The sequence below is a fragment of the Aptenodytes patagonicus genome, chromosome 11 (genome assembly GCF_965638725.1).
Source record: "Aptenodytes patagonicus chromosome 11, bAptPat1.pri.cur, whole genome shotgun sequence".
Classification (NCBI taxonomy): domain Eukaryota; kingdom Metazoa; phylum Chordata; class Aves; order Sphenisciformes; family Spheniscidae; genus Aptenodytes; species Aptenodytes patagonicus.
This window is the reverse complement of record NC_134959.1, coordinates 2806322-2831670: the sequence shown is the minus strand read 5'-3', so window position 1 is coordinate 2831670 and position 25349 is coordinate 2806322. Positions and strand designations below refer to the sequence as shown.

General features: G+C 47.7%; 1 protein-coding gene and 1 non-coding gene across 4 annotated transcripts in view; both read right to left on the bottom strand.

Annotated features, from left to right (window-relative positions):
• FBXO31 (F-box protein 31) overlaps positions 1-17233 on the bottom strand; it is a 28320-nt gene extending 11087 nt beyond the window's left edge. Inside the window, exons 1-5 of one of the 3 annotated variants that reach the window (XM_076348972.1) lie at positions 16852-17233; positions 9190-9261; positions 6614-6700; positions 2017-2093; positions 469-636 (exon numbers count right to left, since the gene is read on the bottom strand). In XM_076348972.1, coding sequence (XP_076205087.1) covers positions 469-636; positions 2017-2093; positions 6614-6700; positions 9190-9261; positions 16852-17233 — 786 coding nt within the window. Of the gene's footprint in view, positions 1-468; positions 637-2016; positions 2094-6613; positions 6701-9189; positions 9262-10726; positions 11515-16851 lie in introns of those variants that run through there. The other 2 variants (XM_076348974.1, XM_076348973.1) reach the window with 2 other exon arrangements.
• A 425-nt stretch (positions 17234-17658) lies between these two features.
• On the bottom strand, positions 17659-17731 carry TRNAM-CAU (transfer RNA methionine (anticodon CAU)). Its single transcript has one exon. It is a non-coding gene; the product is annotated as a tRNA-Met (tRNA).
• Between the last annotated feature and the right edge of the window lie 7618 nt (positions 17732-25349).

The window sequence follows — 25349 nt, the reverse complement described above, 5'->3', positions numbered from 1 at the left end:
GCAAACGACCTCTCAGGAAGCTGTTCAAAGCATCCAATGTACTGAATGGATGCTACGTCACGTTCTCAAGGTCTCATCTTGAAGAGAGCTGTAAAACAGAACAGGTCTGTGTGTCTGCTTGGACACATTCACCAGCTGCACAAGGCCATTTTGTGTAACATCTCCCCCAGCCTGTACACATACTGGTGCTTCCACCCTCCCACCCTGTTCCAGCCCAACAGAAGACAGTATAACAGCCTTGCTGTACTATTGCCAGTGAACAAATTCAGAGCGGGGAACAGCCCACGCAACTTGTCAGACACATAATGAGCGTAAAACTGGCACCCACACGTACAACAAGGTGGTGAAAGCCTCATCCCTTAAATAAAATTCTCATACAGTTTTTTGATTAATCCATTTCCAGAGCCAATGTGCATGCACGCACGCATTGCACCTAGGACAGATGTTGAAAATGTTAGAGGAGCTCACCTGGATATGGCCGTTATGAGGTCCCTTATGACCATACATACACTCAACCGTCGCACATTTCCTCTCCATGAGATGAATCCTGAAGAGAGGTTTGAATCTCATGGGATCATCAACATGAGGGTCATGAGGTGGCAAGTACATCCACCCGATGATGAACAAACCATCTACCTGCAGAGGGATGGGAGACAAAGCATACAAGATCAGCCTTGCACGCCTTCTGTTGAGTTTGCAGCAAACAACTCCGGGGCCTATTCTGCAACAGGGCAGGAGCTGTAGAACAGCTTGCCGCATTTCCAAACTGCTTTCCAGCAATTAAACCAGACCATATGCACTCACAGCACACCCTTGGTGAAAAGGGAGAGGGTTTCTTTACAAGGCTTTCTGCACCACTGGAAAATGATCAGGCCTTTATTGCTGCAAACGACTTTGTGACGGATGCTTGGTGTGCAGGATCCAGAGGGAGAGACTGCACTGAAGAGACCACACAGCTAGTCAAACTCTAATTGGTTTGAGAGCTCATGCTGGCAGATACTCGAATAGACGAATTCTGCTTCTCAGGATTATCTGCGCCTTTTGGACAAGGAATTATTTGGCTCTATTATTCGCAGACAGCACAGGAAGCAACAATCTCCTCTGCTGAGAGGTACAAATGCCAGCCCTCTTCCTGCACACCTAACAGAATCCTTCCCCTCAAGCCCTGCAATTCCAGAGAAAGGATATTTTCTAAACAGAGAGATCTGAGACAAAAGCAGAGCAGCTCCACAGAGGCACACTTGTCTTTATAAGGTCACAATATCATGTAAGTATTGGTGCACTTGGATGCACTCTTATACCAGTTCATGGAACAGAATCTTGCAAAACCCAAAGGCCTCGTGATTTGTTACGCTTCAACCTGTCAGCTATTGAGCCTTGGTGCAAAGAACAAGGCTTTTGCTTCAGGCAAACTTCTGGCCCAGCTCTCACCAATGCAGAGTCAAGCATTGTTCATCAACTGCTGTCCCCAGCAGCACAAGAGCTGCCAGACTCCACAGGTCTTGCACCAGTCATGCACCAGTATCACTACATCCGATGCATTAGTCTTAGACGTGGCTGGTGAAAAGTATGGCAAACCACAGGAAGGAGAGGTGCATGAACACAAGTGCAAAACCCTTTGCAAAACGTTCAGCTGCAGGCCAAGATAATGCAGTAAGTGATGGGCCAGTGCTGAAACCTCTGCTGTACTCGATGCACAAGGAACGGACTCCTGTGCCAGCCACTGGAATATCAGCATTAAACTCTAAATCGAGCCTTTCCCTGAAACTTTGCTCATGTTTTCTGTGTGCTCCTGTGGCTGTTTGGAGTACAGCTGAAAAACAAGAGGACTGTCTGGAGAAAGGTGGTGACGATGAAAAGATCCAAGAAGCAACCTCTGGGTCGCAGTCACTTGCTTGAGGGTTGACTGTTCAGACTTCTCAATAGCATGGAGACGGCAACCAGGTCTAGAAAGCGGTATACGAAAGACTCATCCGTCCTCGACACCACAGCCCCCAGAATGAGGTACTCACTCACCACCACGTTCAGCAGTCCCCCATAGGGCCCGATGTCCGGCTGCCATAATCCCAGGATGTGTCGGTATCGGTGCAGCACTAGGGAACAGTGAGACACCGAAGTGAGCACATCAAGTTAAGGAATTGGGATTTTGGGAGAAGAAAGAAAAAGGAAGACTGCTACCAGACTGCACACAACACTGACCAATACCACCCACAACTGCCTTTACTAAGGAAGGGAAAACCGGTTACACCCAACCACAGCCAGGCAGTCCTGGACCAAGGCCTCCCACAAGCTCACACAGATTTATGTTGTTCTCTGCAGCCCTGCTCCTGGCCCGGTGCAGGAGCAGGAGCTAGTTTCCAGGACTTTACAGAATCAGATACCTCACCAGGAATTCTCAGAAAACTTTTGCAACATGGTCCCATTAATGCAAATCACATGATATACCCAGAGCTAAAAACAAATAAAGTATCTGCCATCTCCAGTTACCAAAAACGTACTTAATGCCTCAGACTGCAAAGCAACAGAAAATAAGGAAGGGCAGAAAGGTAGTAAGGAACAGGGAAATTTGAATACTTTGAAAGAATTTCCCTGCCTTGTACAGACAAACTTGTCTCCAGAGTTAAGCGTCCTTAAAAACAGCCACCGAGGGAGCACAGGCAAAGCACACAGACCATGCCAGCTCAGGAGATCTGGTGATGTTACCAGGTCAGTAACAGCCTTAAAAATTCTAGGTAAGCAGCTACATTTCAGCAGTGCCCAAAAGCTGCTTCAAAGTCCCCCTCAAAGCCTACTGCAGCAGGTGAGGCTTCTCCGTTTCTCATCTCAAGAGCTAGGTGCACTTTCAATCCCACCAAAATTGAAGGACAAGTAGGAATGTTTTCAGCAAGCAGGAGAAAACGCCTATTACAGAACGATCTTAAATGTCCTCTCGAGGAAAGCTGAGAGATGCTACTTGCCTCCAGTCCTTACGCAGTCAGCCATTACTTTTGTCCATATAACTTCCTGACATGACCAGTAACCTTCACGGGAAGACATTACACACAATCTGGCATTTTGGGCAGGAACAACAGGATGCAGATTATTTCCATGAAGATGGCAAGAAGATACTACATTTGCCTTACAATGATGTTCATGGCCAACTCAGAACGCCACAATAACCCATTTTAACCTACAGGACTGGCTTGAATAATGGTTTTTGCTTTGCATCAATTTATAGGAAGAATTGTGTTTCAGTGCAGCTGTTCAACAGCTTTGTTTCATTAACTACTTAAGATAGCAAAAACTATAGGAGTGTTTTTATTACACCAAAGCAGAGAACTTCCACAGAGGTTTAGGACACCAGGGAGGGTTGTCCAGAGCTGCTGCCAACTGGCCTGGAGGAGCCTTTTTCCTGTGCAGTAAACAATTTAAGATTGATGGCCTGGTTTCACCCAGTGAACCGAGCGCAGCACAAACAGCACTAAGGCAAGCAAGCAAACCACATTCCCAGTCTTCTCGTCTCAGTGCAGTAATTACATATTAATAAATGGTATGTGCAAAAGCCGCTCCACCCACCGCCGTCTGCCTTCTACCCTGTCTGGCATGAAGCTGATAAAACCCAGCTTTTTTTTATTTTTAGGACAGAAAACTTGATGCCAAGCTATCCAAGAGTGATGAGGACATCCCTCCTCCCCCAGCTCTTGTCGGAAGTACCTTCAGAGCTGTAGCTACAATCAATGGACTTTTCAACAGCGCGGAAAGTATCTGCTCGACAAGGCAAGCCCTTCCACTCCAAGACACATGCCTGTTGAGGGCAGTTTATGTGCTCACTTTGAGTAAACAGACGGCTCCAGCTGCAGCTCGGTTCGCCAGGAGCCATGGCGGCTCAGGAAATGTGGCTGAGTCACAGACAGAGCCGGCTTCACCATCTGCCCCGACCACCCGGAAACCTGGGGCTGCAAAGGAGGGAGAAGGCCAAAAAAATCCCATCACCCCCAGAAGAATCCTACCCACTGGATAGCAGCTTCTGTGCTTAGTGTGCACCACTACTGTGGGCAGCTCTTTTTTAATTTTTTAAAAACCCAGCTGTTTGGCACCACAGAAGTCTCCAAATGAGCTGACGGGAAACAGGCTGCAACGTGAGCAGTGCTTCACCCAACCTCACCCTCCCTACACACCAACACCCGCGGCAGGGACACCTTAACAGACACATCATCTCCCTCACTTGCTCAGGGTGCTGTGGATTCTTCCTCCTGTTCTTTCAGGAAAGGAAGTTACTAGGGAAAATGCTGGTACTTGGCCAAAGGCCCAAATGAGTCTCAAAGCAAAAGCACAGCTCCATTTTCAGGCCTGGGGTGTTTCTGGGCTCCAGCGAGCCAGCAGCTATATTCTTTGCAGGGAAAACCTGATGAATTCCAGCTCTGGCTCTCCCTGGCAGGAGACAGGATGGATCTGACAGTTGTTTCCCTCCCTGCTCCTCAAAAGAAAACAGCACTTGGGTCTTTCTCCAAGGTTTTCCCTCGCTATGCACACTGCCTATTTTTCTCAATCCTGAAGAAGCCTCTTCCCTACCCGAATTTCTGAGCCCACATCCTGCCAAATGGAGAAAAAATACATCCACTGGACACTTCAGTACAACCCCCACTCAGCCTGGATATTACCCACGTTGCCACAAGCAGCCCTGTACACTCTTCAGATGGGAAGGCAGCTTGAATCCAGCTAGGGATGGGCGAGGAAAAGCAGGGAATGCCCAAGCTCCCATCAACAGAAGGCTGCCCAGGAAAGGTCTAATGCCTCTGCTCTTTGTCAGAGTCAGACACGGGATAAGGAAGTGACACTAAGCAAATGCACAGCGATTCAAGCAAGCATCACAGTGCTGGCACACCACAGACACCATAGGTATGAACAGACAGGTTACAACCCCAGCGTGGGTTATTAAAACAGGAGGAGAACAGGTGCTTTCAGATGTTACCGTTTTAACTAAATCTCATTTCATTACCTGTGTCCAGCTTGGACAACACAGGCAGAGAAATGCAAAAACCTAACACGGGAGTGTTCAGTGAAATCTGCAGCCTTTAAAGCAGAGGTAGTTCACTTTGACTGGAAAAGACCTGATCAACTACAACTCTCAGGATGCAGCAAGATATCTAGAAGTAAAATGAGTTGGAACAATGTAAGCAGCTACTGCCCTCCAGCTGGTGATAACTGACCTGCTAGTGGAAAGAGCCAAGTGTCAGCCAGGCTAGCTTCAAACCCTGGGGAAAGTGATCTGAGCTGACCTGGCTAACGCTGCATGAATATGAATTAGGGAGCACTCACATGGTAAATCCTGGCAACACGGTCTTAATACACAGGAGGGGAAAAAGGGGGGAATGGGCAATTGCATCTTAAACCACACTGGCTGCTCCCCAAGTAATACAACACACTCCCAGAGAAAAGGGGCATGAGACATCAGAAGTTTGGGGCTACAGCTAAAGAATTAACAACTGAGGGAACAGCACAAATTGCCATTTCAGAGCCACCACAAATGGTGCATTTGGGGCAAACACCCAGGTAGTAATCTACAAAGGAATCCCTCATCCTGCAGGGCAGCTTGGACGTGCCTCTCCTTCCCATCCAGCTCCAGAACAAGGCTGGTGTTGACAGGCAGGACTGCCAAACCTAAAACTTTGTACTGATTCCTGCTGTAGCACTGCTGCTGCTTGTCTGTCATGACTTACTTTGAAGCCACCTTCTCTGCGTGGCCCATGCTCAACTGCTTTCTTTAGCACAGGTAAGTCTGCAGCATCCACTCCACTCATTAGCGTGTGCGAAAAACTACATTCCCAAGCACCAGTGAGTTAGGAACTTGAGTTTGCAAAACTATGCAGACCCAAAGGAGCATCAGAGACAGCTCAACACCCCCTCCAAGTACCAAGCAGTACTGGCTTCCTTAATTGACGCGAACTAATCAGTACTTCCCCCCAACTCCTGCAGAACAGTGGGCGTTAAACTCCAATGTTTCAGTATTCTTCCCTCAACACAACATCAGGAGGGAAAGAACACTTTACCCAGAGCAGCTTCTTGACTGAGGAAGGCAAATCACAACCTCTGAAAGACCAGCAAAACATTTGCTAGAGAGGGAGATGGTAATTAAAAGGATTCACTGTGCAGGGAGGGAATTAGCATGGGAACCCTCAGCATTTTTCACTGGGAAGGGCTGTGGATCTGAATGCAGCTCATCTGGGTCAAGACAAAGCTTTTCGCCAGTCCAGAGCTTATTTAAACTTGCTTTTGGGAGCCCTCACCAGAGTATCTGAATACTTCCTTCTAAGAGAGGAGCAATCCATGAAGAGCAGAGCGAGTGTTCCCCTACTGTGAACAGAGACCCTCCTTTTTGCACCCAGTCAGGACAATTTTCTAATTCAAAGCACTTCAAAAGGAGACCAACATACCGCACTGCCTGCCTTACTCACACCGTCACCCTAAAGGGTCAATACTCCACTGACGCGCAACATAAAGAACTGACTAACCAGCACCCTCCGTACCATCCCAAGGTCCACCCCAAAATAATTTGCTTAAAGCAACGTCACACTCCATGCAGCATCTTGTGTGTGCTTAGTGCAGGAAGCATCAACCAGCAGGAGGTACGTACGGCAGGTGTAAACATCTCTGTACTCCATGTGCTCGTAGTCGGGAAGGATTTTCATAAAACGCCCCGACTTCACTCGTGGGTTTATACCTGAACAGACACAGCAGGGTAAGTACCAGCAAACTCTGCTCCACTGTAACCAGCACGTAACAGTATGATGAATCTGGACCGACCACACAGCAAAGTCAAACTCTCTTTTGACTTTACTTCCAGTTGTGGTGCACTATTTGTTTCCATCAGCCCCAGTCTCAGGTATGCTCGGTCAGCAGGATTACTCACACAGAACTTGGCATGTTCAAGATTCCCACAGACAGTATTTACAAATGGCATCCAGTGAATTCAGAGTGGAATTAGGGTCCCCCCCAATCTCTGTAGTGCGACTGTAACGAGCACCGCTGTCTCAGTAAGACCACTGAGGCCAAGCAACTACATGGACAGTAGCCCAGACCTTGGACTAGTTATGCTTTCTAGCACTTAAGCTCAGTTCCCCATCTCCCACACTACTTCTTACAGAAGCACATTCAGTGGACAGAAAAGTGTGTGTGAGTCCTGCCAGTAGGCCCAAATTAACTCTTCTGCAATTAAAGAAGTTTATGGGACAGTAGAGAAAATGGGGTCACACCACCAGGAAACTGTTCCACTAAGTGCTTGCAACAGGGCAAACTGTTGAATCTGAGCAGGAGAGCTAAGATGGTGCATCCCCGACAGCCAGAAAACAGCCGCCAAGCATTCTGACTTTAGAGTAACCATTGCTAGTTAGGATTGCTGAATGGATATGGACACAGTCCTTACTCCGAAATGCAACGAAGTCTATCACAGAGGTGGTTGTCGCACGTCAAGCGTGGCTTTGCCAATGGATCCTATGGATTCAGAAACTACTTTGGTGCAAAGGAAGACTGGAAATATACGTGTAAGACATTTATTGAGGGCTTTTAAATCAACAAACCACATTAGACTCTGGAAATCCCTGAACCTGAAAACAGTCAGAAGGTGGGAGAGTACTTAGGAAAGTATCACATAAGCTTGCCCTCTTCTCGGTCTTCCCTGGGTGACTGCTCACAGCCATGGCTGGGAGATACAGTACTGGGGCTAGAGAGAGACCATTGTTCTGAGCCAGTAAGGCCATTTTTACATATAACTTGTGTATAAAAAAAGCACTAAATATCACTTTACTATATCTGAACCATGGAACTATTGCAGTGAAAAAGACTGCAGGTCATGAAGAGATGTTCTGCCATTTAAGGCTGGCAATGCAGAATTAAGATCCGATATGGTATGTGCTATATGGCTGTTACCACACCAGTGTCATACAGAGATACCGGATTGAATGGGAAGCAAGGGAGGCCTCAAGTGCTAATGAGACTTCTCTGTGAACATCTAAGTGCTGGCTCAGCATCACTCAGCCCTCCCACCCAGGAAAATTAGGCAGTTCCAGTCCTACTGCACAAACAGGTAAAGAGGGACACTAGGTGATGAAATATTTTGCCCGTGGATGCTCAGCAAGTCTATTACAGATGGCATTAAAACCCTTCTACCTGTTCTTTTTTCCAGCATTAAGGTCAATGCTTGAGGTCATCGCTGCTTCAAGGTTCAGCAAATACAGCACATGTAGAAGCTGAGCCAGATTTTGGATCTGCAAAGCCTACAGAGACCTCTCATGACTGTAACCTGGGACAATGACAGCTTTTGTTTCATAAAGCAGGACTTTATTTGAACAGCCAGAAGCCATAATTCATGTGCTTCAGGTTAAATCTTGTTCTTTATCCTACGGACCACAGGTAACTCCCTTACAAATTTGTGGTGGGGAACCAAGACAACACAGCCTGGCAGTGCCGGTATGGGAGCTCTTGGGGGCTTCGCAAGGCTCCAGCTCAGCTTCTGACCGCAAAGGGCAAGATTTGGTGACAGGGGAGACAGCCTCACCATGGATCCAGGCCTCCATTCAGTCCTTAGCCTACCTTGGTTTCTCTCCTCTGATGATGCCCCCTCCCCACTCTAAGACAGAAGATGTGCATCTACCTTACAGAAGGCACAGTGGGTCTAAGGAGTTGGGGTCCCACTCCCACAGATGTTCCTAAAACACACCGACACCTCGGCAGAGGCCCAGCCCTGCCAGGCTCTCCTCCTGCAGGAGCAGCCCGGAGGAACACTCATCCCTTTACCTACAGCACTCTCCCATTGTCAGCGTGTTAACGGCATCCTTTCACTGAGATCGAGACTTAGCTATTTTAGGGCATAGGAAGCCTCCAGCTATGAAAAATATCAGTTAATTCCTTAGCAAGATCTAAAAATGGCAAAACAGGAAAGGATGAAAAACCCTCAATACACTTTATTATTAATTTAAAATACACGCTCTTTTCCTGCCAACGGACTGGGGGACATAGACTTCCCAATTCTTCGCATCTGCTTAGTATTAAATAAAACCCCAAAATGTCAACTTCACAGATGAAACCCCTGCCATTAGAAAGTAAGTCTGAGTAACTTATACTGTCAAAGTTTAATAAATATTCAACATGTATATGCCTTCAAAATTAATACTAAGCAAGGACATAGAGATCTATATCAGCTTTATCACTTACGCTTGGCATAAACATCTCGACAGGACACTCCGGTGATCTCCAATTTCCGCAAGTTTTCACAGACGCCATATTCTGTAATGACACAGAGAATAATGTCAACTCTGGCACAAAGGTATTTGCTACCCATGATCTTGATATCTACTCTTCGAGCAAAAATGAAATCTTATTAGGTGGATTCTTGCAAGCTGCCACATTAGCCCGAGAATCTTACTGCTATTTTGAAGAGAAACCAGAAAACTAGATGTAATTATATTGCAGTTTGGGAACCTAACACATTTTACAAGCAATGCCTGCAACAAACACACCGTAAGGAACACACAAACACAGCAAAGTTACAGATGCTTACACCTAGACCAGAAAGAGTGCGAAATGTGGAAGATGTACTCATTCCAGCTGGGACTGTATGCCCATTTAGATCAAATCATGATTGTGTGTAGTAATTATCTACTCCCACTGAGGTATCCAACAGGGAAAACTGCTTATTAGGATCCTAAAGAAAAGGTCACAGACTTTAACAAGAATGAAACGGAGACATAAAACAGGCATCAGCATGTACAAATATGGTTACACTTGAAAGCAGATCAAATTGAGATGGGTCTGTTGTACGCTCAAACGCCTTTGATTGCTTACAGAACACCCTGAAAACAAAGCCATCCCGAGATCTTAAAGGCAGCTTTGAAGCAGAAAATGAGATTCTCTCATTTCATTCTCAGGAAGTCAACGCCGAACTTCTAAGAAACTTAAGAAACATAAAAGCAAGTACTAACATCTCAGTGCAAGAAATCCTTAGAAGACCAGAGGGAGGATATGAGAGGAGGGAGATCCCAAAAAGTCATCAGCAACCAAAAACACCCTGCTGCAGTGACCCCGTTAGATCTCAGTACAGAAAACTACCCTCCTTGACATCAAAGACATCTATACCACAGATCAAACACCAGCTTTCCTTAGCAATACCAAACACCTGCCAGATATTTGATGCAAAAGCGTGTCTGTGAAGACCCTCATCAAATCATTAAATATGAAACTTATCCTCAGTCGAGCTTCCTTGAATTAACAATCTACCGTGGCTGCCAAATACCGCTACCTAACGCTGGTAACCTGCTGCAAACTGAGAATTCATTTTTCATATACGAGAAAAGCAGAAGTTTCCCTGAATTAATTCAACCTCCTCCTGTCTATAAATACACTTGCGGTACACGTACACGATGATAAAGCACGCACAAAGCTTACTGTCAGCCCACCTACAGGGAATACACATTCTGCATAACATCACTTCGGGTAAGCAGCAAGTTCAATAAAGGTAAGAGCGGGCAGAAGGTACAAACACACACATTGCCCTTCATTAGAAGATGCAGAGGTCAGTAGCAAAGTTCCTGCTGACTTGTGTAGCAAAAGTCAGAGGAAGCTCTAAGCGTTATCAAACACAAGGCGGGATGAGGAAGCACAATTAGCCAGAGAGCAGACAGACCAGCTCGCAGGAAACTACATCCAGCCCAGCACAAACAAGCTATTTAGTGCTGGGCTACAGCCAGCTGACCCGACACAGCCGTTCTGCAGATTTGTGAAACCAGAGCTCCGCTGGAGGCTGGAAATTCAGACCCACCCTGCAGGTCACCCTGTCTATCCCTCCTGCCAGAGCTATCAAGGCTTTCAACCACTGGTCTGCATATGTACACAAGTGGGTATGTGTTTGGTAATTACATCAAAGGGATGAAGGGAACAGTATGTTTCCTCAGCTGATCAGAAAGCTAGAGATCTTTATAAGATGACAGAAACAGTGTGGTCATAGCCTGCTGTTTGGAAACAGCCAACTCTTTCCATGTAAACAAATACTCACCTGGCCACAGAATCAGTAAGACGCACACTTTGCGCAGCAGGCATTGCAGCTAGATTAAATTCAGTGTCATTGAAGATATTTATACTGCATCAGAAAGGGAGGAGACATGCAGAGGATCCTGCCCAAATGGCATTTCTCCATGGTGCTCTCTAACAGCCGTGCTACCACAGTGACGTTCTCTCTTCCTCCAGAAGGTGCTGATTTTTCACAAAGTGTTTTCCCTAGTAGATCTGTAAATCACTTCCAGTGCAGTCTCAGTGCAGTGCCACGATAGAGCCACTACCAGCAGGTATCTTGAAACAACAGGGTGGGGTGGCAAGTGATTTGATTTTAAAGCTCTCTCCCAGTTTCATGCAAGTGCCCTTGATAACCTGCAGTGAAATTTTATGAAAGCAAAACCACTACTAAAGGTGCATTTCCTAAGTTTTGCAGTTCAAATCTTTCCTGGAAAGATTCAAAGTTCTCCCAAGTAATAGCAAGCTCCTTTCAAAAAAAAAAAAAAAAAAAAAAAAAGACAAAAATTTAGAATTTCAATATTGCTACACGCTATTTGACATTAGACATCCAAGGCTTATAAGAAAGTATTATCAAGAAAAAAAATAATCTCATTTTAGTGTGCTTTAACACTCACCTCATTTTATGATAACTAGTCCCTACCCTGTTCTGTTCAGCAAACAACTACAAAGAGTCAAAATCCCAGAGTGATGGCTTAACTCCAGGTAAGTGCATCACTTAAGCTCGTCTGACCCATGAGCTGTTAATACCCAAGGGCCTCTTCATGGGAAAAAAATCAGTCCCTTGGCTCACAGTGCCTACAAACTCCAAATACCATAAGCAAGAAAGCTGGCCACCTCTTTTTAACCCAGAAGACAAGAGGGACGTAAAATTAACAGTAAGTAGAGCCGCAAGATAGTTACAGAAAAATAAAACTAGTAAGGTGTTCTTTACAGAGAACAGAAAGCTTTTTCCAAGAAAGCTTTGAAGGGCTCAAGCTTCCTGGGAAATTCCACTTCGGTGCAATTAAGTCTATTTTAAGGAAACACGTCTCGGTGCAACAGCTCACCAAGTAAAGTATTTTAAGGAGTTAATAGTCACAGAAATTTACACACTAAATTTATACCATTAGAAAATGGCTAGTTAATCCTGCTTCAAAAGCAAGGATGGAAATTGGGTTTAAGGTTCTTACTTGACCAGCTGGAAAGCCTGTTTTATTAGGTTTATAAGGAGTGCTTGAAAGATTTACCAAACACACAGTGACACAGTGCTGTTTCCATGGTCACATGCACTGGAATTTAAAGGACTTGGAAAGGCAGTCTCCATTTATTATGAACTGCACTAATACTTTCACAAGTGTAATTTACTCCCTGGCCTGCTCTCACCATATGCTCTTCTAAGCCTCACGTTCCCTTCTCCTTTCGACAAGAAGCCATGTCACGCACCTCCCTCTGTGTGGTCTACACTGAAATTTAAAACAAACAAACAAACAAACAAACAAGGCTCTTCCAACCCAGGCAGGGAAGAGACCCTGTGCTCATATCAAAGACCAAATTACTGCTTTTTCTTTCTCAGCATGGCAATGCCAGTAAGCAGCTGCAAGCACTGTATGTGGACATCCGCAATTCAGAGGCAATTAGGATGTCTGGTAGAGCTTGACACCCTTACCATTGCTAAGTTTCCACTGTGCCCTGACTAATCAAGTCCTCCAATTATTCCTGGATAAATGCGTGTTTACAAGGCTGTACACAGAACAGAAAGCACAGAAACTTTCTGGATTATTTCAGAGACCACAAAAATGGGAGATTCTCAGGCTAGCACCTCCAAAATACCAGGTGGACACGTTTGGAACCAGTTTCTTGTTTCCAAAGGCTGAACTATCAGATTAAAATACACCAAATACTTTCCCAAACATTTCTCCCAGGGGAAGGCTTGTAGTTACCACCGAGATATTTTGCAGCTGCAAATAAGGAGCCGAGCAAAAGGAGATTTGATCTGCAACAAATGAAAGCATTGCAGAAACCTTAAAGCAAAAGATGGGTAGCTTCAGATCTGCAGCTTACAAACAGATCTAAGGAAGGCCCTCTGAAGGATGGCTACGGCTAGCGAGCACCTGCCATTAGCAGTGAGAAACAGCAAACCATTGCCAAGTTGTAGCCTAAAAGCCAAAGAACGTGGTCAGAGATGAAGAAAAGCCCGTGATGGTTCACCAGAGAAACACACTATGCAACGCTTTAACCTCACAGAAAGGGAGATTAGAGCCTTGTGACTTTTTAAAGCCACCTTTGCATTTGCTAGGGTGCAGCACTACAAGAAATTGTTCCTGTTGTGGGAGCAGTTGTACATCAAACTCCTGCATGGATTCTCTGGAGTCTTGTAAGACCTGAACTCCATGCAACAGTCCCCTCCCTGAGTGTATAAACCAAATTTCCCGCTCTTCTCCACAGGCACCTCTTTCTATAAAACTTGCTGAAGGTTAGCATCTTTAAAACCTTGGCTGATGTTGTTCAGCAGGTCCAAAAGCCGTTGGAGGTTGTTTTCACAAACAAAAGCCTTTTCATCCAAGCTCTAGATCTGGTTATTCTGAATTACTGATCTGTTTCCAGGTGTTCTGCTGCACTTGCGCTGGTTTATTTCAAGATGAAAGTGGTTACCGTTTAAAATGGACTATCAGGTGTTAATCAAGGTAGGTCAGGCCGCCAGCCAGGGTGAAACACGCTTTAATTCTGCTCCCACTGCAGAGATCAGCAATCTCCTATTTATAGAAAACATGAAAGCGACTGCAATCCTCTTCTTGCCAAAGAAGCAATTCAGAGACATTGTTTACCCCAAACAGTTGCAGTGGTAAAAGGACAGCAGCCCGAAGAGCCATGCCAGTGTTACACAACTACTTCTGCTTAATCCCAGCGCTCTCCCAGTTCACCATCACCAGCAAAAGCCACTCCATTTTCAGGAAGACAAGCCCTCTGGATGCTTGCACTAATTACAACACATTCTCAAGACTAATCTACAACTGAGTCGGCCCACAGCAGTGCAAGAGCAAGATACCAACGCTCAAGGGATTGAGTACCCCAGCTGACTTGGGCAACGGCCGGGCTTTTGCTTACGTTCAGCACTGCTCCCGTCCAAGACAAAGGTAGAAAATGGCTAAAAGAAAGCACTGCAACAATCAGATTCTCTCAGAGGAGAACTGTTCTGTTTAATTTTAGGATTGTCTTTCTTGTCTCTTTACTGTTGTGCATTTCTGAAAACACAAATAGTTTTGCATATGCAACCGACACAAAGTTGAAGTCTACCGGTTACTTCCTCAAAGAGCTCAGCTCTGGAACATCATCAGTAGGCTTCAGAGTGCATCAGCTATCAATACAAGGAGTATGCTAGGAGAGGCACACATGCTCTCACTCTGTTTCTAGGACATGCAGCTTCACAAGACACGTTACTATGCCGTGCTTAGACTCAGGCAGATACAAGCACACACTTAAGAACTGTCCTCAGTTGGGAAGTGGCTTGTTTTTGAAGAAGATTACAAAAAGTAATTACATTTTATGGTTGACTATCATACAGTCACCAATGTACAGCTATACAGAAATACAGTACAGGATATTCTGAATCTTGTATGCATATTTATATACTAATACCAGACGTCCATACACGTCCTCAAGTAGCTGCACTCATCACACAGTTGCATGCTCACATTTGAACACACTCAGTAGCTGAGCATGTGCAACGTATCACTGAAATATACGCAGAGAAGTTACTTGCAAAGTAGCCCCGTAAAACGGTGACCAACTTTAGACTCACGTGTACAAATACTCAAAGTTACAGTACTACCACAACGGTCGTTACTCACACCGCTGTGTAGAGCGATGCAAAGCGCTATGAACAGTGCAAGAAGTCCAGATCAGGAACCGCTTGGAGAGCCATGACTGGTTAAAAGACTGCAGTAACAGTTTTATAGATGTACTAAGTTTTTCAGCCAGGAACTTGACCCTTATCTGTTCAGCACAGCTTGCACGCCACGTCTTTGGTACAAGATCTACCTCAGTCACACCAGCAGTCCACCAATACGCTCTCCGACAGTGGTTGGAACGGATACATCAGGGAAACATAAGAAACAGTGTGCAAAAGAGAATAAAAATTTGGTTTTACGCACCTCTCACCTTGCAGCTAGCTAAGGGCCTTGAGACAGGAGTCTAGTCTTAATACTTTCCCTTCCTGCCCAGTTTAGTTTTAGCCATACAAAGCCCACTGTTTCTTTAAATTTCTTTATCTGCTTTATCCACTGGCAAGAAAATCCAAGGAGCAGTCACGAATTTAATAAATAAATTTATTTCCCCATCAGGCCTAATTTAGCAGTTCCTTTACAAGACAATCTAGCCTATATTTAAAAATTATATACATTTCTATAGACACATTTTGCCAGGATCATAACCTATCAAATAATTAACCAGTGAAATTTTGCAAACCATTCATGAAATACACCAACGTCCATGAGGACTCTATGTCAGTAGAGGAGTATAATGCAAGAATGAATGCCATTTTATTAGCCTGTCTCCAAAAAACAATGTTAAGTTATTGGGACAATGGGATCATCCCATGCTGAACTAAGAAATGAGAATGCTTTGGTATACATTTTCTAGGTACAGCCTTTGTACTGTCCAAGGCTTCTTGGATAGTGCTGACAAGGCATGAATTCATTCCTGCAAGGTTTAATGCATTTGAACAGATCCCATTGCCTATGGCAGGCAGCCACTCCGACATACCTAAATTCTTCATCCCGATGCCCTCACTGGTATTAAAAACAGAAAACAAACAACAACAACAACAAAATATACATGACTTCATGTGCTGGCAGCAGATGCACCTGGCAGGATCACACTACGAAGAGGGACGATGAGCACAGCAAGACAGCCCTTGGAGGGTGGGACAGCCGCTGGATTAACAAACAGGGGACAGAGAACCACACCGATATGAGGAAAAGGACAAAGAGTAAAGAGCAAGGATCGCAACCTAACAGAGCAGGGCCACAGCAACACAGAACTGAGGCACTACTAAGAAAAAATGCCCCCAAGCCTTTGCATTAACGCAGCACAGCATCCTTGCAACAGACACTCCCCAGGAAACGCACATGCAACCAGGAACCCCTCCGAACCTGGCACTGTACTTCCCGAGACGGGACAGGAACGGACGACCTTACCCAGGCCTGCCCTGCTCCATCCACTCACCAGACCCCAGCAGGCTCCCTGCTCCCGCTCTACCTCCTGTGCCTCCAGGACCCCCAGCTGCACACCCAAGGACTCCTTTCTTCCCCAGTGCAGCCCCGTTCTGCTGGGACCGATCACTCCCTTTCCTCGCTGCCTGAAATACTCCATTCTCAGGATTCACCCAAGGACACCCTACACGGAGGCATCATCTGCCAGGGCCTGGTCCTGGTCCCGTCCCCATCCCTCCCCTCCAGCTGCCACCCCGGGGAACAACCCCAGCTTGATGCCCTTTGCTAAAGCTGCTCACACGTCACCCCTTTGGCAGCAAGTGCCACCAAGAAGGGACCGTGCCCCAGAGGACCCGGGATCTGCCCTTCTCTCCACCCTCCACACATGGAGCCCTGCAGGCACCCCTCGCGGCCCCACAACCCGCACTCCCTCAGGCCCCAGCTCCTTCCTGCACCCCCAGACCTCACACAGCACCCCTTCAGCGCCCCCACTCCACACCCCATCACCTCCCCACACCCTCCGGGTCCTCCTGCATCCTCCGGGACCCTGACCTTGCACGCCCGGCCCCATCTCCTCCTCTCTGCACCCCCCGGCCCCCCACCTCGGGGCGGGCGGTACCTTCGCGGCAGCGCCGCCGCCAGATCGTGTCGGTGCGGAGGATGCGGCGGAAGGTGGTGCAGACGCGGGCCAGGCTGGGCAGGTCGGTACCGGGCAGGGAGCCAAAGATCTGCACCAGGAGCTCGGGGGGAAGCTCCAGGAGGGACAGCGGGGCCCGCCCGGCCGGGCCGGCCTCGGCGGGGTGCGCCGCGGGCCGCCCGCCTTCGATGCGCTCCGCCGCCTCCTCGTCCTCCGTGACACCGCCGCCGCCCGCCTCCTCGGGGTCGGTGTCGGTGTCCGGCTCGCTGTCGCCGGCACCACCGCGCCGCTGCTCCCGCGCCGCCCCCCGCCGGCGGCACCCGCGGGCCGGGCCCACCCCGCACAGCCGGGCGCACACCGCCATGGCCGCAGCCGCTCTGCACGACGGGGCGGTGCGCGGCGCCGCGCGGCGCCGCCGGGCCCGCCCGCCGCGCGGCGCCGCCAATCGGCGCCGCCTTCGCCGCCTCGCCACGCCCCCTCGGGCAACGGACGTTCCGCGGCCGTTATCCCCCCCCCCCTCCCCGACGCAAGCGCCAGCGGGAGGCCGCGCCCGGCGGGGGGGGTTCGCCCCCTAGCGCGCGGGCGGACCGAGCGCCCGGCGGGGGGCCGGTGGCGGGGGGCCCGTGCCCGGTAACGGCCTGCGCTGCAGCCCACTGCCAGGCCTGTGGGGCTCGGCCCCGCCGCCCCGGTCCCGCCCCCTCCTGCAATTGGATTGAAAAAAATCAGATCCTCCCCTGCGCGGGAAGCTCCTGCCCGCCTGCGGGAGGGGGAAAAGGAGGAAACCGCTACTGCCCCGTGTGAGGATCGAACTCACGACCTTCAGATTATGAGACTGACGCGCTACCTACTGCGCTAACGAGGCTCCTCGGAGATTGCTCCCCCGCGCGGGGGCCTTCTGCCGGCCCCCCCGCCGGCTTCCCCCCTCGCTCCATCGGGACCTTCCCGGTGCTATTCCTGGGGGTGCTGCCTGAGAAGCCTTGTTTCTCTGCAAATGACTCCTTTTCTGCAGGAGAGGCCTGTTTGGGGGTTTGGGTTTTTTTTTCAAATTCATGCATTCCCCATGCTTTTCTGCAAGACAGACCTGACATTTTTTGCAAATGGCTCCTCTTTCCCATGCTGTGCTGCAAGAGAGACCTTGGGGTTTTTTTTGCAAATGGCTCCTCTTTCCCATGCTGTTCTGCAAAACTGCTGCATTTCTGAAAGAGCCCTTCAGGGCTTCTCAAAGTCCTCATCCAGCCCCGCTGGCCGGGAATGGACTGTGAGGGCTGCATTGACAACGCGCTCGCAAGCAAATCAAGTTGTTTCCACATCGCTACAAAAATTAGAGCCAACCTCCTTTGCCTCTCTGCTGTGAAGAGTCGCTGTTCAACTGGGATTTCTGCAGTGAAATGAACTCTGCGCATTCACTGAAGTGCTCAGCAGAAAAGGGTGCCCTGCGGTGCCGGCAGAAGTGCTGCCCTGAATCCTAATCATCAGGCCTCACCCTCAGTGAGGGTCTCAAGGCAGCGGTCACCATGACAATCAAGCTACAGATACCTAAATTGGAAGAAGAAGGGAAAACAGACAGACAATTGATGCAGAAAGTCTCCGAACCTCACCCACGAGAATCACTGTAGGGAGGCTGTTCGCCTGCAGAGCGAGCGACCGGCAGAAGATGAAGGAGGAACAGACCTTTGGACATCAGTCCCACCAGACAAGCGGAGATGTTTGGGTTGCGTTGGACAGCCCGAGGGTGTTGCCAAGGGTCTAGTGGGCAGCTCTTGTTGTCACTGGGACAATACCCTGATTTCCAAGGATCCGGCTGGCCATGCGTTCGGGACGATCAGATGATGAGTCCATGCTGCAAGGCTTGTGGTATGAACACAACCTATGCTGCAACCACGGGATGAGTAAACGCAAGGCTTCTTACAGCCTGAACCGCTGCATTCCTCCCTCCAACACTGCCCGCCTGCAGAATGAGGACATCATTTTTAATAGTGTGCAAATCCTTTGGGGCTTCAGTGACGGATGAGTTTAGTGCCCACAATTCTGATTAAATTAAGAAAAGCTGCTCCAAGCATCTAAAACAAGGCACATGGACAATGAGTCACCTAAAACAAACATCAACTGTTTGGAAATATGTCTGTAGCTGTTTTCCACCTGTATTGAATCACATGGTTTTTTCCCCGTGTTACGTTACGCTCAGCTGGTACTCAAAGTTTCTGACAGGGCTGTAGGAAGCCTTGTCATGTCTGTTTGTTTGGGAACTGATGGATTCATGGTGAGGACAGAAGTACCGATTGCGAGGATTTTAGTGTGGATGAAACAAAAGATGTCCTTGGTGAAATTGCCTTGAGCAGAAACTCAGCAGTCTACAGCACACACATGCTTTTCCCTCTTCTGCATTTTCTATTTTTATCTGGACTTTCTTCTTTCTCCTTTTCCTCTGAATGCTCCTGCTGTGCCTAATCACCCTACAACCTTCTCCCCCTTCCCTCACGCACCTGACCCCTATAAACTTATCCCACAGCCTTGGCTCCACGGATGCTGAGCCACTGCGTCCTCCTCCATCCCTCAGTGATCAGACTTTCCCCCTGGCCCACTGACCCCCTTTCCAGACCAACCCAGCAGAAGGCAGGACAGCCCATTATAAATCCATGCCAATTCCCAGAGAGCTCCATTGCCCCGTGCCCATTTCCTCCAGGTTAAGAGGAAGAAGGGGAAAAGTCTGTCCGGCTGAAAGGCAGTGCCCACCTCCATGATGCACTGATGTCACCCGGCAGGGAGCAAAGCCCAGCAAAGTCAGGGGCAATGCGACAAGCCCTGGGGGCTCTCAGTGCTCAGGGTGGCCGCCTTTGCCCTTCCCATAGAGCAGAGTGGGGGAATCCCAGCCTCTCATCACATTAGAGAGGAGAAACAATCATTGTCACCACTCCACGTTTCAAGACCCAGACAGAAAAGGTTTCCAGTGCTGTTCTTTGCGGAGCGTCACAAGCAGAGAGTTTGGAGACTGGGCACAGCGAAGCTCCTTGGGGCCCAGAAGGCAGAGAGCTGGTGCAGAACGGGGTGCTTATAGCGGAATATAATGTACAACTTCAGCGTTTACCACCCTGCCATCAGACTATAAAATTGGCACTTTCTCCTCTAAGTTACTGAACCCATTATCTGAATCTACCAGCTTTATTTGTGACGATAGGGAAAACAGTAAAAGTGCGATATCATCATCTCCCGTCCTCTGTGGCACTACCAAGTGTCTGAGCACCTTTCTTTGTAAACATTACCAGAGTAATAGCCCAGAGCTTTCCAGTCCTGCTGTTTCAGGCAGGCAGCCTGCAGCCATTACCACAGGGCTCTTGAACAAGGATGTGCTGAAAGGGGAAATTTTATTGTTTTATTTCCCTTCAGCAATTAAGGGGCTGATGCAGCTCTCGCTATAGTCAATTAGTCTTCACGCTCGCTCTGAAGGGCTTTGGACTGGGCCCAAAGTTAGTGTCCTCATTTTCTATAATCCTGGAAGTGTTTACGCCTTCCCAGCCTCTGAGCGGGGATGAGCCAGCTGATGGCATATCCAGCCAATTATAACCTGAACAGCTAGGAGAGAATAATTTGTTTTCCATTTGGCAAGAGGGACGGAAAAGTATGGCAAGGCAGGCCGAGGCAGATGAACAAACCCTCTTTGCAAGCCCTGTTTGCCACACAAAGTATTTGCAGCATGTTTTTTTGGCATAAGCCTGCAGTGCGATTTCTGCTTTGTAATAAGCATCATTGGAGGCAGGACACTTCAAAGAGAGAATATTTCAATAGAAAGACCAAAGAATTTTGCTTTGTTTTTTGTGACGTACATATTTTCATCTCAGATGTGCTTTTCTTGCTATTTTACGCTGGAAAATAGCTCTTCTCATCCTGATTTTAGTATTTCCCACCTTCTTCCTTTCTGTCTGGACATTGATCTCACCAGATTTTGCAGGATAAACTGATCAGTGGACAGACTGGGCTCTTCAGGGAAAATCCAGAGCACTGCAGAAAATGCTGCTGACGACTCAGGGAGTGTTTTGCATCCTTCTGCTTTAAGGCTGAGCTCGGTGCCCTCTCTTTATGAAAAAGGGTACGGTCTTTCTTCAACATACTGTCCTTGCAATGAGGTATTAGTCGATCTGACGATCAGCTGTGGTCACGACTGCTTGGGGTCACCGGAGACTTTACAGCACTTCTACAAGAAGCAGTTGTTCTTTCAGCTTTGGCCAGGGTCCAGCCTGAACAATTTCATTGTGCCCAACACCTCTGGCAGCTCAGTTCGCCGAAGCATTATCCTGTCTGGGACAGATCACGGGACAGGCAGTCAGGTGCTGGAGGTGCTATTACTGGTTCGGCTGCTGAGCAATGGTTGTGCAATCACAGGCAGCTCACTGAACCTCTGCATGCCTCAGTTTCTGACGATGTAAATAAGGAGGGTGTTTACTGAAGCCACAGGCTACGTAGTGCTCGGTTAATATTTGAATATGTGTGGAATTGCTTAAATCCTAGGAGTATTAAAAATCAGCGGCAGACTTTGTTGCATGCTGTATTATTCCACAATTTCCCTGCAATGCCTCCCGCACTCACGCTGTCATTACTGCTTGCCAAGAGGTTATGGATCTTCTTGAGTGGAAGGTAGTACATAAACATAAATTATTGTTGCTTACACCAACTGATTTACTGTGTACCCTTGTGAAACCAATGGCTCCCATTTAAAACTTGATCCTGAAGCCAATAAATGTTTGCTGGAACAGCAGTAGCAGCAGTAACTGATGTCAAGGTTATGGTACATGGCAATGATGTCTTGGGCAATACTTCTTGCAGGGGAGTGCAATGAGTTTTTAGCCAAACATTCTAAGAAAATGACGTTTTTGTGACGACATTGCATATGTCTCTGTGTTAGTTTGGCTTTACCATCCAGAAAAACATCTGTCTCATAATCTCAGAAGTGTTACATTCCAAAAGTCTTGTGAAATAGGTGGCCAGGTAGAGGAGAGAGAGAGTGTTAGTGTTCCCACTGAGGGGCAGGCTCATCTGTTGTTGACCTCAGAGAAAACCCACCCAGGGAAAATGTTCTGCGAGTGTTTTCTTCAGTTTCACTTTTCTCAAATTACACTTTTATATCCCCACAAGAGAGAGATATTTTGTCATTCTCATCACTTCTTGCTAGAGTTCTCCTAACTCAGAAGGTGACTTCCGCAGAGAAATTTTAAGTTTGGAAATTTGTTCATAGGGTAGTCACCATCTTAAGACAAATTTAAGACTAAAACTTCTCAGAAGAGTTACTTTAAGTCATTGCAAACAAGTCACTACAATCTGAGTCTATCTGAAAATCTCCAATAGTAGCTGGGTAATAGCTGCACACAGCATTAAAAAAATCAAGGCCCACACTGATCTTTAGCTGAGCTAGATCAATAAGAACAACTCATGAGAAAATAACTGAGGGAAGGTATTTTGATTCGGGTTTAAATGCAAGTTACTCTCAGCACAGTGTCCTTCCTTTTATTTTATGGGGATTTTCTCTCCGTGTTTCTGGTGAATTTAATACTGCTGACAGCTGCTGAGCTAATAGCCCTACACACTAAAGTGCTGTCTTCCAGCAAGGGTGTAGCACTAGCAGAGGAATAGCTTTGTCTATACACTGTAAAAAGCCTTTTCAGTACTGTTGTACCAGAGAAATGAGAGGATGGTTTATAATTCTGATTGTGAAATACACTCACTTTGTTGTGAGGCAGCTCATATGGGAAAAAAAACCAGGAAAAGTGGGAGTTTTTCCCCAGGGAAATGCTGTAAATATCAGCTGGGGTTCGGAGTCACCATTCATACTGGCTTTTTAACAAAAAAAAAACCCACCTTCTGGAAGAGATAACAGTTGGGAAAGCCTGGCTTTTCTTTACTTCAGATTTAAGATTTAGTATATCCTGCTGTATAGGGTGCAGACACAAGGATCTGAGCTGGAATCCAAACCCAGCTTGTGCTCTAACCTGCTTTGTAAGTTTGGGCAAATCACATCTCTCTTGCTTCATGAAAAACTAGGGCTGACAGGTATTGTAAGAGATTATTTACCCCATCCTTCTCCCTGAGATAAGAACAATTCTCCCTAAATTGTTCAGAACAGATGTTTTACTAATTTCTTGTTAAATAAAAATATCTAATGGTGACTATTCCACTGCTTTCCTAGGCAATTTGTTGCGGTGCTCAACTATTCTTACCCTTAACCCAACACCTGTTCTATCGCCTTTTCCAAGATGTAAGCTCATTATTTCTTGTCCTAGACTCACTGAATGCAGAGAAGAGCTAATTCCCTCTTGCTCTGCAGCACCCTTTTGCATATTTGAAGATGATATAATGTCCCCCTTCAGTTACGTCTTCTCTTCTTCAGACTAAATGCTTTGTAAAGTGTTCTAAGACTAGAATAAAGATGCTCTGTGGGCTAGGTTTTTAAAGGGCCATGTTCTAGCGTAGTCACCAAGTTTGAAGCAAAAGCATTTTCAAAAGCAGCATTTTCTCACTAGGGATGGAGAATCGCGCTTAGGCAGAGCTGGTCCCAAAGGCTATGTCCATGCTGTCATTCCAACTGCGCTTAACACCTTTCTCAAATCCAGACTCGCCAACTGTCTGTGCTGTCGACATGCAGACAAAGGCGAAGGCTGAGATGAGGAGGGAAAGGTCAAGCGAGTCTCGGTGTGGATCTAAGTTTTCCTTCTCACAGTCTCTGCAGATTATTCATGAGCGGAATATGTGATAGCCCAGCCTGTCAGCAGATACTCTGATTGTGGCTCTTCCTAAGCACCATATGGATGCTTTCAGCCTTTAGCTGCAGCCCTGCTAACAGTTGGTAGCGTGGATGAAAACCGCACGACACGCGGCGCTCGGTATTGTCGGCCCTGCCACCGGGACTCACCTGCACACCCCAAAAACGACACTACGCGGTTTCACCGGGGCTTGTCCCCCTGCCCGCAGCCACACAGCCTGCGGCAGCCCCTGAGGTACAATTCTGAGAGCGTGGCGGGATTTCCTCAGCCCAGAAAATGTTTTTTCAAAGGCATTCATTTAAATAAGAAAGAATTCTGTTGAAACAGAAATTCGGGATTGCTAGTTTAAGTTTCAGATGTATCAGCCTTCTGATGATCATCCACTATGTCTCACCTGCTGTCCCTGGACAGTGATGTGATGGATAGAGCATTCATAGACTTCAGGGCTGTTTTTCGTTCCTTGGTTAGTCACATCTTTAATGGTCTCATCCTATAATTATACAGCCACCGGAACTGTATGACCCTGAATCACAAAATTAGGTAACGAACCCTCATTCCAGCATGTGAGCGCAACGTCACTCTAACTTCAATGCATCGTTCCACCCCAAAAAATGCAAAACCCCTGACAATCTCTACGCTGGTTAGAAACTGTTCCTCCTCCCTCTACTCTCCTTTCGATAAGGACACTGCCGTCTGCAACTCCCTGTCCCTTCAGCTGCAGAAGTTGGATTGTGCAGTGAGATTGTGTAGCCCTATTGCTGCAAAATCGTTCTTGTATTTCAAAACACGGTGCCGGGAACATATGTGAGAGAAGGAGAAAGAAAGGCAGCTGAAAGTCTACAGCCAACAGCTTGTGTCAGAAAGCTGCTAAAGGAGGAAACAGTTGGGCATTTTTAATCGTGACGCGGTATCTGCAGGATGAACGCGAGCAAACTTGGCTTGCGACCGAAATTGTTTGCGATCTAATCAATTCCTGACAAACCACACGAGGCCGGGTGGTGGGCTTCAAAGTGAATTGAAACACCTGCCCCTAAAATTTTGTTCCCTGAACGTAAACTTTGCCAGGGCCTCCTTATACTTATGTCTATCTGTCCTGAAGGCAAACTCAAGGCAAATCACTAAACTTGCACCTCTGCATGGAGGCAAAATCGCTTAAGAGCACATGTTGTTGAGGGGGGACATGGTGGGCCACTCTGAGGTGGTCGTAGCTGTGTGTTGCTGAGGGGGAACATGGCAGGGCACTCTGAGGTGGCCATGGCTGTGTGTCGCTGAGGGGGACACATGGCAGGGTGCTCTGAGGCGGCCATGACTGTGTGTTGCTGAGGGTGGACACTGGCAGGGCACTCTGAGGCAGCCATGGCTGTGTGTTGCTGAGGGTGGACACTGGCAGGGTGCTCTGAGGCGGCCGTGGCCGTGAGTTGCTGAGGGGGTACATGGCAGGGCGCTCTGAGGCGGCCATGGCTGTGTGTTGCTGAGGGGAAACATGGCAGGGCACTCTGAGGTGGCCATGGCTGCGTGTTGCTGAGGGGCGACATGTCGGGGTGCTCTGAGGCGGCCATGGCTGTCTTCCGCTGAGGGGGACACTTGGCAGGGCACTCTGAGGCGGCCATCACCATGTATCGCTGAGAGTGGACACTGGCAGGGCACTCTGAGGGAGCCATGGCTGTGTGTTGCTGAGGGTGGACACTGGCAGGGCGCTCTGAGGCGGCCATGGCCGTGAGTTGCTGAGGG